The sequence below is a fragment of the Colias croceus genome, chromosome 15 (assembly GCF_905220415.1).
Source record: "Colias croceus chromosome 15, ilColCroc2.1".
Lineage (NCBI taxonomy): Eukaryota > Metazoa > Arthropoda > Insecta > Lepidoptera > Pieridae > Colias > Colias croceus.
The window spans coordinates 5,386,711-5,399,062 of NC_059551.1; the positions used below are offsets into that span (position 1 = coordinate 5,386,711).

The 12,352-nt window shown below is 32.9% G+C and overlaps 2 protein-coding genes across 3 annotated transcripts; one reads left to right on the forward strand and one right to left on the reverse strand.

Moving 5' to 3' along the window:
- Window positions 1–253: 253 nt before the first annotated feature.
- Window positions 254–2,954, forward strand: LOC123697729 (DNA-binding protein RFXANK-like). Its single transcript, XM_045644262.1, has 5 exons — window positions 254–554; window positions 664–856; window positions 1,368–1,497; window positions 2,035–2,182; window positions 2,691–2,954. Exons 1-5 carry the CDS (start codon window positions 323–325, stop codon window positions 2,738–2,740), a joined length of 753 nt encoding a protein of 250 aa, XP_045500218.1. The 5' UTR covers window positions 254–322; the 3' UTR covers window positions 2,741–2,954.
- On the reverse strand, window positions 2,830–11,637 carry LOC123697728 (2-hydroxyacyl-CoA lyase 1). Of its 2 annotated transcripts, XM_045644261.1 has the most exons (12): window positions 11,488–11,637; window positions 11,265–11,383; window positions 11,032–11,173; window positions 9,456–9,613; window positions 8,196–8,342; window positions 7,627–7,849; window positions 6,870–7,030; window positions 6,205–6,393; window positions 5,795–5,980; window positions 4,236–4,338; window positions 3,640–3,772; window positions 2,830–3,308 (listed from the first exon to the last, which is right to left on the reverse strand). In XM_045644261.1, the coding sequence occupies exons 2-12, from the start codon at window positions 11,310–11,312 to the stop codon at window positions 3,089–3,091; spliced, it is 1,710 nt and encodes a 569-aa protein (XP_045500217.1). In that variant the 5' UTR covers window positions 11,313–11,383; window positions 11,488–11,637; the 3' UTR covers window positions 2,830–3,088. The 2 variants fall into 2 exon arrangements, with proteins under 2 accessions (XP_045500217.1, XP_045500216.1); XM_045644260.1 differs by lacking the exon at window positions 11,488–11,637 and having other exon boundaries at window positions 11,265–11,458.
- Between the last annotated feature and the right edge of the window lie 715 nt (window positions 11,638–12,352).

Consider the following 12,352-nt stretch of genomic DNA (forward strand, 5'->3'; position numbering starts at 1 on the left):
ATATTCATTTAAAAGTATACCGACTATTTTGACTATACTTCTGAAAATAGAAGAATAACAGATAAAGAGCATTTTAATTTCATTTTAAATATTGAAAAATTTAATAGGTATTCTTATTTGGATCTTCCATAAAAGCGTACTATGCAAAGTTTTTTTTTTATTATTATTATAAATAAATGTATCAATGCTTTACATTTTAAAAGTTTTAAATGGTTACCTATTTTTGTAAATTGAGTTGGCAACTCTCATTAATGATTATTGCGTACGAAATCATTAATCAACATTCAACAGAGCTTCTGCAAAAGTAAGCGATAGAGCAAAAATGGAAGAAGGTATTTCTGTTAAAAACGAAGAAAAGAATTTTGATATAAAACAAGAGAAGCAAGAGAACTTGGAGAATTTTAAATGTGAATTCGATTCTGGAAGTCAAGATAGTAGTAAAAGTGGCAGCGGTGGATATCAACGATGGGCGCCCAATTTAAACGGAGTTAGAAAGAGTGCATTTACGCCGTATAAATCGGTGCAGTGTACAGCATTGACAAATTTACAAAGAGGTGACCTTTGAATTTTATCCGTGCCCTTAGCGCATTATAAGGATTCTTATCGATTATCTATTTTGAAGGATTTGAATTAGTTGTGAAGTATTCAAGGTCGTGTTTGTAGGTAACACGCAGGCGCGGGTTCCTGAGCTGCCTCAGCCCGATTGTAGCTTTCACGCGAAGGCAGGTCGCGGTGAAATAACCCGTGACGACGTGAAACTGGAGCAATATGTTGATATTACTGATGAGCATGGTCTTACTGCCCTGCACTGGGCAGCAAGTTATGGGCAATTGAACAGTTGCCAGGACCTTGTTTGGTAAGTGTGTGGCCTTCTTTTGTTCAAGGGATGTTGCTTTGTCTCTATTGTTTATGATAGTTCCCTCAAGTGGATTAGATTTTGATTTTTCTCGAATTTTTTCGAAATAGGTATATGTTATCATGTGTATGTTATTTTTTGGTGTTTTATATGTAATATATATTATTACTATATATTATTTCCCTACATAATATCTGTTCTATAGATGAAAAAATTCTGATCTTTAAATTGTAATAAATGGTACAACTTTATAACACTGCCTTCACATTTAATAATAATATTAGAAAAAATTATAAAATAATTTTAGTCTTAAATTACATATTTGCTTATAAATTATCATATTAGAAAAACACAAATTAACACAAAACACAAAACTAAATGATAAATGCTTGTTTTCAATTCTTGGTATTGTATTAGCCTATAAATAATTATATTTACAAAAAAGCAACAAGTTGATACCATCAAAACATTAATAAGTATTCTATTGTATTAAATTCTCGTAAATATTAAGGTGCGGGGCCAATGTTAACATGCGGGGCCCAGAGGGCGAGACAGCCCTCCACCTGGCTGCAGCCGGCGGTCACCATGAGGTTGTGAAATTTCTATTGAATGAAGGTGCCGACGCAGACATACAAGATGATGTAAGTTTTATTTCATACTAGCGGTCCGCCCCGGCTTCGCCCGTGGTACATATTCACGTTTTCTCTACATAAGAACCATCCTCAAACTTCAAGGAATATTATAAAAAAAGAATTAACGAAATTGGTTAAGCCATTCTCAAGTTATGCGCTTGCCAACACATTTTGGGATTAATTTTTATTTATTTCATATTATTAATGTATCGTTAGTCTTATGGGTAGTTGCTGGTGAATAAGGTATATTATGTGTATTGATGGTCTGTACATTACTTGTAAAAATAATATTGAAATGTTAAAAACTGTTTCCAATTCCCTTGTAAATTTTAACGAGAGTTTAGAAATATGCTAAGAATTGTGTTCTTCAATAGACGATGGAGACCCAATTCATAGTGTTTGTACTCTTTATCTTATGAACTATTTTTGTGTGAAAGAGCAACAACTGTCTATCGATCCTCGCAAACTTTCATGTTAATAATCTTAGCAGGATTAAACTTATTACTTCTACTATAGTTTAATTATAATTAATATGTTTTGTTCCAGTCCGGTAGCACAGCCCTTATGTACGCTGCGGCGGCAGATTTCCCCTACACCTGTAACGAGCTCCTCATCAGAGGCGCTGATCTCACACTCACCAATGACTATGATCAAGATGCTTACACTCTAACTACAACAAATAACTGCAAGTTAGGTGAGCTGCGTATATTGTTTTCGATTTACACGTTTTATTGCAAGATGTGTTATGTGTCTTTGTGAAGAACACTTTACTTATAAAATGTTCTTCAGGTGTGATCATGGGTGGTCGAGAGGCTAGGCAAAAAGACGGTTTGGCAAAAAGACGCGGGCTCGAGTCCCACCTCATGATCAATATTTTTTTCCTTTAAAAATTTTCTCATTTAGAAATAGCATTTGAATGCTATAAAATCTAAATATTCAATGTTTTTCACATAGATTTTTCAATCAAAGAGGAAAGAGGAAGAATTATGTTTGTAAACATAATGTAGACTTCCTTATTTGATAAGAAGCTATCTGAAAAATTCTATGGTGAAACAACACATACGGCCTTGAAGGAATTATGAGGTTTTTGAACCAAATTTTTTTTAACCAAGTCAAACAAATATAAAATTTGACATAATTATTAAACTCGCCTTGTGATAGTTTCAGTATTTGTCATTAATATATTGTGTTATTGTTTTCAGCACAAACTGTGATAGAAAACTTCTTGATTGGCTGCCTCAGCAAAGTGTGAAGAAATAACAATAGCAATGTTCTGTTTGCTTTGGATCACCTACACAGCCGATTCATTTGCTTACAGTGAAGTTAAAGAAAATACAGGGATTTAGTTTATAACAAATAATATATTTATTATTATATAATTTTAAGTTCAACATATACAAACATGTGATGTGACATTATAAATGACTCAATAGACAGACAATATAAAAATTATCCTTAAACCTTAACCTTTGTTTTATTTGAGCATAACAATTGTATATATTAAAGCGATTCACCAACAATAGAAATATAAGCTCCCTTGACATAGCACCAAAAACAACATAAAAGTATAAATATATCTCTTCAAATTTCAACAATATAATTACAGTTTAGACTCGGTAAGCCAATTGAACGTTTGTGGTTTTCTGTTGGCTTGCGGGCTGATCAATATGTTGATAATGCTGGGTCTGTCTGTGACTTGTATAGCGGCTTTGATAGCTGTTTCGATTTCTTCCACAGTTCGGCACAAGTGGCCCGAACTGCCGAACATTTCCATCATCTTCTCATAGCGAACCTCGCTGGATAATGCGGTGGGAGGAGTACTGTAAATTGATATTATATTGGTTAGTTTTTCATGTTAAAATAAATAATAAACACATTCTTATTGTGGATGTGAAATATTTTACGAGAAATATGTTTTCTTTATTATTGTCACTTTTTATAGAAGGCCATGGATAGTCAACTTTACACATTACTGTTTATAAATCTTTGTCTCGTATTTTATAAATACATAATATTATAAAATATATTCAGTCATTGTTATTAAAGCAATAGATAAAAAGCGTCTTTAGTCTTTACAAATTAATTCTTCAGATTATTTTGTATTTTAGACATATTTTGCTCTTCTCCAAATGCACATGAAGTTCAACCTACCATTGAGCGATGTCGCCAGCAGACTGGAAATCCTTCATGGTTTCTTTATCAAACCCACTGTATATACCATTGTTGTTCACAATTATAATAATCACTGGCAGCTTGTAGCGGAACATCGTTTCAATCTCCATTCCTGTAAAATTGATAAGACATTTAATTAGTAAGGCAGTAATCTATACTAATAAAGGTAAAGGTTTGTAATTATGTATGTATGTATGTATGGTTCTCACGCATAAACTACTGGACCGATTTCAAAAATTCTTTCACCATTAGAAAGCTGCATCTTCACTGAGCAATATAGGCTAGGTTTTATCCCGGAAATCCCACGGGAACGGGGACTATGCGGGTTTTCTTTGAAAACGCGGGCGAGGCCGCAGGCGGTAAGCTAGTAAATATTACAATTCAATTGTCCAAACATAAATAAACGTTTATTTAATTGAGAAAATTCAAAATTTTGTCTCTAGCTAATGGAAATTAGGAGAACTAATACATTCCATGATACATCGCCTCAATGGTGCGAAATGACTGTTCGAAAAGTTTTCGTATTCTGTTATTTTTAGGTAGATACCTATCTAAATAAATATTTTATAGTTTACCTGAGAATCCAAAAGCGGAATCTCCTTCAACGCACACGACTCGCTTGTTGGGCGCATAGTCTCTGCACCACATCGCCGATGCTACAGCGAATGCAGGTCCCACCTGCAACCATACAAATATTATAATATTACACTTGTATTCATATAATCCTACTCATATTACGCCTTTAGTAATAAATCCATACTAATATTATAAATGCGAAAGTAACTCTGTCTGTCTGTCTGTCTGTTACTAAATCACGCCTAAACTACTGAACCAATTTGCATGAAATTTGGTATAGAGATATTTTGATACCCGAGAAAGGACATAGGCTACCTTTTATTGCAAAATATGTACCACGGGCGAAGCTGGGGCGGATCACTAGTATATAATAATTAACGAAATATCTGCGGAACGTTAGTACACAGCAATGTTTTCGCAACTTTTTCGCAAGGAACTGCGAAATGGCCACTACAGACGCATAAGTTTCGCTAGTGATGTTTCGCATCGCAAAGCGTCAGATCGCGTTCTATCGGTGAGGACAGATTTTCGCGCCATGGATGCCGAAAATACTGAATTATTTTTGCATTCTTTTCGAGATTATCCCGTATTATACGCAATTGGACACGCAGATTATAAAAATATGTACGTACAAAAAAGAGGTAGCATGGAGAAAACTTCAAACATGGAGAAAATTACAATGGCATATTGCGAAAACATTGCTGTGTACTAACGGTCCGCAGATATTTCGCTACGCAGTAGTTTTGCAGAGATTCGCTGCCGCATACGAATGCGTAGGTGTACTAACGCCTTTATAAATGCGAAAGTTTGTGAGGATGGATGTGTGTTTGTTATTATTTCACGCAAATAGGTACTACTGAACCGATTACAATGAAATTTAGCACAAATATAGAGGATAACTTGGATTGACACATAGGATAGGTTTTATCCCGAAAATCCCACGGGAACGGGCACTATGCGGGTTTTTCTTTGAACACGCGGGCGAAGCCGCGGGCAGAAAGCTAGTAAAGTATAAACGCTATAATTATAAGTAAAAGTATAAACGCCCTGGGCGTATTTGGCACAATGAAAAACTACTAGAATAGTATCGTAAACTGCTGAAAATAGTCCACACGGTTGATTTTGATGAAAACTAATGATGCAGTTTTAAAATATATAGATAAATTAATGATTTTAAGCAACGGAAAACAATGATATCATTTATTTAAATAAAAAGACCTTTATTGCAAAAAAACAGATTGCAATTGAGTGAATAACGAATTTTTAACTTATAGCACTAAAATGATTATTAACATTGCTGAAGCAGGCGATCTTATTATCTACAACTAGCTGCGCTCCGCAGTTTCACCCGCGTGGCTCCGCTCTTGTTGGTCGTAGCGAGATGATAATATATAGCCTATAGCCTTCCTTGATGAATGGCTTATCTAACAGCAAAATAATTTTTCAAATCGGATGAGTAGTTCCTGAGATTAGCGCGTTCCAACAAACAAACAAACTCTTCAGCTTTATAATATTAGTATAGATTTAACACATCTATTTGACACGTTACTTAACTTACCCCCATAGTTCCAAAAGTACCAGCGTCCAGTCTATGCCTGGCTTGGTTGTTAAGTAGCATTCCTCTACCAATGTCCATAGTATTTGCTCCTTCACTGACTATTATTGAATCTTTGGGAATATTAGCTTGAACTGCCTTAAAAACGGCATAGTAATTTAAGGGCTGCGTTTTGTTGTTTGCTTGAGCCTGAAAATAAGAATAATAATATATACAAATAATAAAGTTTGTGTACTTTTGTTTTTTTTTGGTTTCATTTGTGATTAGCTAAGATAAAGGATAAGGTACTTCTTCCATAGAATAAACAATATCTAAATGAATTCACAACTGAAGTTTGAATTTTAATATGTAACCATTTTTATTCGGCGTAGTTAATTGATATTTTAATTGTTAAATATTTTTCAATAACTCACCTCAACAAATTCGGTATTTTTCTTCTGCTTTTCCTTCAACGACTGCCACCAAGCATTATTATTGGGTTGCAATGAGAACTTTTTGTTTGAAAGTCTTTGAGAAAGAGCCTCAGTAAATGGCTTGATGTCGGAATGTATTGCCACTTCTGATTTGATACTATTGTGGAATTCCTCTGGAGAAATGTCGACCTGTGAATAAAAAAAAAAAGTAGTATATGAGCATGTATGAGTTGTTGGATTTTTCGTTAATTAATTCAGGACAAATATGTAAGTATATAAGAAAAATACAATTCCTCTTCTTTGCAATTCTTAGCAGATAACATAGATTTTCTACTAATAACAGTATTTGAGAATTATACAAACAAAAAAAAAAAAAATATAGATTCCAATGAAACACAACTCTTTTATTTATTAGTTTGCTTCTTAATATAACACGAGTGTTAAATTTTTGACAAAAGAACAAGAAAAAATAAAATTATTTTGCATAATTTTACTAATTGTAATTGAAATAATGTATTTTGAGTTGTAGCCTACAGCTGGTAATGCTTTATGTGGAAAGAAGACAGTTGGGAATATGATAAAGTAATAACATTTTTGTCGAACGATGAATTGAAAATGGGTGGGAATACAATAGTTATAACAGAAGAAAAATTAAAAAAACATACCTGTATAACTTTAACATCAGGCGCGAATCTCGGCGGCTGTCCAAAGTGCAGCATCCAGTTCAATCTTGCGCCCAGTAAGAGTATCACATCTGCTTGGAGCAGCGCTTGCGTTCGTGCCGTCGACACGCAATATGCTGACTCGTCGGGTACTACGCCCTTACCTGTACATTGTATTTGTAAATCTTACTTAATATATATAAATCTCGTGTCACAATGTTTGTCCTCAATGAACTCCTAAACCACTTAACCGATTATAATAAAATTCGCACACCATGTGCAGTTCGATCCAACTTGAGAGATAGGATAGTTTAAATCTCAAAGCGTTTTAGAGAAAGCGGGCGAAGCCGCGGGCGGTAAGCTAGTGTATTATAATTATTTGTAAATGTATTGAAAATTGATTTTGACTGTTAAAATAAAAAATCAATTCGTTGGAATAAATAGCATAGAATTTCGTGTCAAATGTCATATAATATACTAATATTATAATTTATAAAGCGGAAGAGTTCGTTTGTTTGTTTGAACACGCTAATCTCGGGAGCTAACTACTTGTCCAATTTGAAAAATTATTTTAGTGTTAGATGGCTATATATCATCTCGCTAAGACCAACAGGAGCAGAGCACTACGGGTGGTAAAACCGCGGGGCACAGATAGTGACAAATAAGAGTCTACTGATATGATATGACTTATTGGACTTCCTTTGCATTTTAATAACGGTCTATTTTGCCTGATATTAAATATTAAATATGACCATCATACCCATAGGTGTAGGCAAGAACGGTATTCCAGTGCTATCCACAAGTTTCCGTACTGCATCTTCAGCCCGCGCATACGCAGCCCCCTTTCCCACTACTACTAATGGCCTTTTAGCACTGGACAGTAATTCTGCTGCTTTATCTACTAGTTCTGGGGCTGGATGAGCCAAGGTTAGAGGTGCTGCTGTGTAATAGTCTAGTGGCACTTTGTCTTCTTCTACTTCCGCCTGTAAGGATGAAGTATTTGATAAATTGGCTTATTCAGTAATTTATGGGGGAAACAATTTTGTTCGCCTTTAATAAATTATTTCTTTTACAGTAGAAACAATATTCCTGATTAACTAATATGTAGACAAAAGTAACTATTAAAAAATTTGCGAGTTAAAATGTTTAAAATGTTTTTTGTTGAAAAAGTTTTCAACTAGTATTCTTTTGTAATAATTATGATATCATACAATGAATCCATCATATTGACGAATATTTTTTTAATAAAAGATTCTAGTTTTCATAGCACAAAAAAATTCACAATTAAATATCAGCAACTCTGTTTTTCCTACACTTATTATATCTTACCATAAGTAAAGTAGCGGGCATATCCAGGTAAGCTACACCGGGCCGACCCGCGCACGCGCTGCGCACGGCTCTCTCTACGTGCAAAGGAATGAGTTTTGGTGAAGGAGGTCGTACTGCATACTTGCAGTACAGGCGACTTGATTCTACCTGCAAACACACCCCGGACACTCCATACAAAATTATCGTTTTGACAGTCACACTGTAGAGACTGTAAATGTGTGTGTTAACGCTTTATGGTTGGCACATTTGTGACTAGCGTAAAAAAAAATCGCGTTTTTCTGATGAAAATGTATTTCATTAACAGCACAATATCTAACCATTTTCTACGAAAAACGATAATCACAAATCCATAATAAAATTACATTAAGTCAATTTGATTAATGTTGTCAATCTTCGTTGCGTATCGTCCTTGCCGAAAAATACGGACCATTTTATGGCTGATCGTGCGGGGTGAGGTAAGTGTTTAATTTTGGCGGGAGGCGGAGAGTGTCCGTTCTGTAGCGTTTAGCTACTATTATGTATTCTGTGCTGCAAATCCATAATAAAATACAATTATTTAATAATTGGTTATAGAAATATTTTTTAATCAGGTCAAGGAAATACAGACTAGAAAATTTTGCCAGAGTAAGAATTTGCTTGCATAAAATTACAACAATCTTTATGTAATACATCTGTTTACGTAGGTATTATGTTAAACATTCGTTAATTCTTAAAATTAACATAATATGAACATAAACAAAAAAAAAAAAAAAAAACAGATTCAGTGGAAAAAGTCTATGCTTACATATTGTTCAAGCAGTTGAAGGTCAACATTTATGGTAGAGAGGAAACAAACAAACTAATCATTTCTTAAAGAGTATATGAATAGTATGATTATTTTATAATGTTTTTTGATATATATGGGTAGCCAAAGTCTTGGTGCTCTTTAAAAAAAACTTAGTATGTTTTTTTATGACATTTCAAGGTTTAAGCAATAAGGTCAAAGATGGTCTTTTTTAAATTCGATGTGTATGTTTCGTCTTTGAAAGACCGTTCATCCAGATTTTTTTTTTCGGTTTTACAAGTAAATTTCAACAATCTCAATTTATGCATGCCTTTACAACCCACATATAATATAATTTTTATCTTTTATCAATTTGTTTTTAGATATTGTCACTGACAATAAATAATTATCCATAACAATTCTGTCTACAAATTAATTATCTGTATTGTGTATCTGTAAATGAGAAAGTAGGTAAAATTGTTTTTGTATAATAGTACCTGCAGCCATTCTTGGAATCCTCCAATACCTTCATGGTCTTCTGGGCAAGAGCCAGCGATGACCAGCAGAGGCCAACAGTTCACTTGTGCATTGGCCATACCTCCTATACAGTGGAGGAGCCCTGGGCCAGATACCGCAAGACATACTCCTGGCTTGCCTGTAGTTTATATTTTGTACTTTAATAATATGATTGTTGTATTTAAAAAAAATGTGTGCGTGTACTAGTGTACCTATGTGACACGTAAGAAGTGAAACTTCTTTATGACCTTATTTTTCAAACTTTAAAGAAATACGCCACAATCACGCGTCGTAGGGATAAGAAAAAGATGGCGCGTAACGGAAAAATGTCACGCGTAACGAAAAAATGTTTTTTTTCAACCCCGATAAAGAAGTTTCACTTAAAACACAAAAAATAGAGTAATCTATACCGAATTTTAAACAAAACAATAAAAAAGTGTTCATGAAAATACTATTTGTTTTCAGTTTTATCTATTACTCATACTGTAATTTAAATAGTATAATAGTGTTTTTATTAAAAGTGTTTTAATTATGGAACAAATGGTTTTTAATCAGCCTTAAATGGTAGAAGGGTATAGATTATAGAATGTTAATTATTTTCATAGCTATCATTTTTTATATCCAAATAAAATTTTGTTTCATGGAAAGTATGAAGAGAAAATATGAGTTCAAATTTAATAATGTTAAAAAATAATACCACATACTTCTGATATTAAACTCAATAATTATTATATCATTGTACAAAATACAAAAGATTAAATGTTATCTCATGATAAACGAAGATAATAACCACTGTATCCATGTTTACTTTAGAAAAGCGACCCCCCCGATACAATTCAATATATAATACCTACTAGAATAAAAATGTGAATGTTCTTTTTTATCTATACTAATATTATAAAGCTGAAGAGTTTGTTTGTTTGTATGAACGCGCTATTCTCGGAAACTACTGATCCAATTTGAAAAATTCTTTCAGTGTTAGATAGCCCATTTATCGTGGAAGGCTGTATATCATAACGCTAAGACCAACAGGAGCGGAGCAATGCGGGTGAAATCACGCGGTACAGCTAGTGAATAATATTTCTTGATGACACCATGAAGTTACACATAACTGTGAATGGATAAATACCTAGTATATAATAGTTTGTATACCCATTACATTAACATGAGATAATAATATTATAAATAAGTCAATTGGCACTATAATATAATTTCAATGTACTTCATAAACAGGTATAGGAAAAACGTGAAGAAAACATATTGTAACAATTTTAATCTTGAGCGCTTGATGTATTCAATCTAAATAATAACTGATTATTACACAAAAAATCTAATTTAGATAAATTTAGCAATTAATGATTTGAGGTAAGATTAGGAATAGATTGGATTAAAGGCAGATTATTATTACTTACTACTTATAACTTGGTAAATAAAGTTCAATGGCAGTGTTTCTGAACAAAAATCACTCAATAAAAATGTGTTGCTTGTGTCATGATTAATTAATAAAGAACAAAAAACTACTCATAACGCAAGGTATATAATAAACTGAATTTTTACCTGTAAGGTAACCAATAGCCTGAGCTGCATAAGCCGCTGCTTGTTCATTTCTCATTCCCACATATTTAATGCCGACAGATTGGAATGCCATAGAAGTTTCAATAACAGGAATACCTACTATGCCGAAAACATATTCTATGCCCTGAAATAATAAGCGAATTATAATAATGACACATACATTATAATAGAACTCCGGAATTAGGTTTTTCTTTTTGAAAACCAACTTTCCTTACCTGCTTTTTTAAGCTCTCGGCTAAAATGTTATTTCCATCGATACCCATTGCTTGATTTAATTTGGTGGATATATGGAAAGATCTTCTGATAGTTGCACGAGAAGTACTTAATAAACGCCCTATAAACATTATAGAATTTTAATTACAACGCTGTAACTAAGCTAGGCAGATACATAAATAGGTACTAAGTTCTGAATTCTGATAAAACCATTTAAAAACTCGCCTGATGTTTAATAATTTTTGTTGTTTAAATCGTGACTTTATTTCAAGTCTGTTAAGATTGGAAATGCTCAAACATATTTAATGCTTTAGAGATTATCTTTTAGCGTACTCGTTCAAATTCCACTTTATTTTATTACTTTCTATTGAATGAAGTTGAAGCGATAACTTTACTTTTATTAGTTTTGAATTCACAAACTTCATGTGTCATAATCGTCAAGTGTCAATTGTCAAAATATAGAATATGATCGAGCGTCTTATTTAGGATAAATTATTGTATTTATGTTAAATAAATATATATATTTCAATATAATATGTACTTACTTAAAACTTACATATTTAATTATTAAATTTTTGATCGTTATTATGTAAATATGTTTTATATGACATAGAAAACTATAGAGATGTTGCCATGAAATCTTCAAAAAAAAATTTATGAGATGTAGAAGCGCGAAATTTAAATCAATATTATCCTCGGAGCAAATAACAAGCCTATTTAATTGCTCCGAGACATTATCACTTATGTAAGGTGTTCTTAAAAGTCTTTTCCCGTTGAGGTGCATTCTTTACCAAGTTTAGCTATATTTACCCAAGAATAAGTTCATCACTTTTATCTACTGTTACTACTGTTACTCCTGTAGCGCTGAAACTCCGAAGTGGGTCTTGGCCTCCGAGACGAGAAGTGAGAACTTATAAATATTAGCAAGCAAAAAAAGGTGATTGAAAATTAAGGTACTTATTTAAAATGAAATTTCAATACTCATAATATAAAAGTATAATTCTCTAAGGTATAATTAGACAGTACCTATCACTTTAGTAGCAATTTTAATTATTACTAGCTCGAAGGCCGATTATATAAATTAGATTTT

What these genes read in the sequence shown, in the direction of transcription:
- LOC123697728 (XM_045644260.1), bottom strand. Translation starts at nt 11,393, where the DNA reads ATGTTTATAGGGCGTTTATTAAGTACTTCTCGTGCAACTATCAGAAGA. An exon ending in TTCCGCTTTTGGATTCTCAG is followed by an intron (nt 3,773 to 4,235) that starts GTAAACTATAAA and finishes TCAATTTTACAG; the next exon opens with GAATGGAGATTGAAACGATG. An exon ending in GCTGGCGACATCGCTCAATG is followed by an intron (nt 3,309 to 3,639) that starts GTAGGTTGAACT and finishes ATCAATTTACAG; the next exon opens with TACTCCTCCCACCGCATTAT.
- LOC123697729 (XM_045644262.1), top strand. Translation starts at nt 323, where the DNA reads ATGGAAGAAGGTATTTCTGTTAAAAACGAAGAAAAGAATTTTGATATA. An exon ending in ATTGACAAATTTACAAAGAG is followed by an intron (nt 555 to 663) that starts GTGACCTTTGAA and finishes TCGTGTTTGTAG; the next exon opens with GTAACACGCAGGCGCGGGTT. An exon ending in ACGCAGACATACAAGATGAT is followed by an intron (nt 1,498 to 2,034) that starts GTAAGTTTTATT and finishes GTTTTGTTCCAG; the next exon opens with TCCGGTAGCACAGCCCTTAT.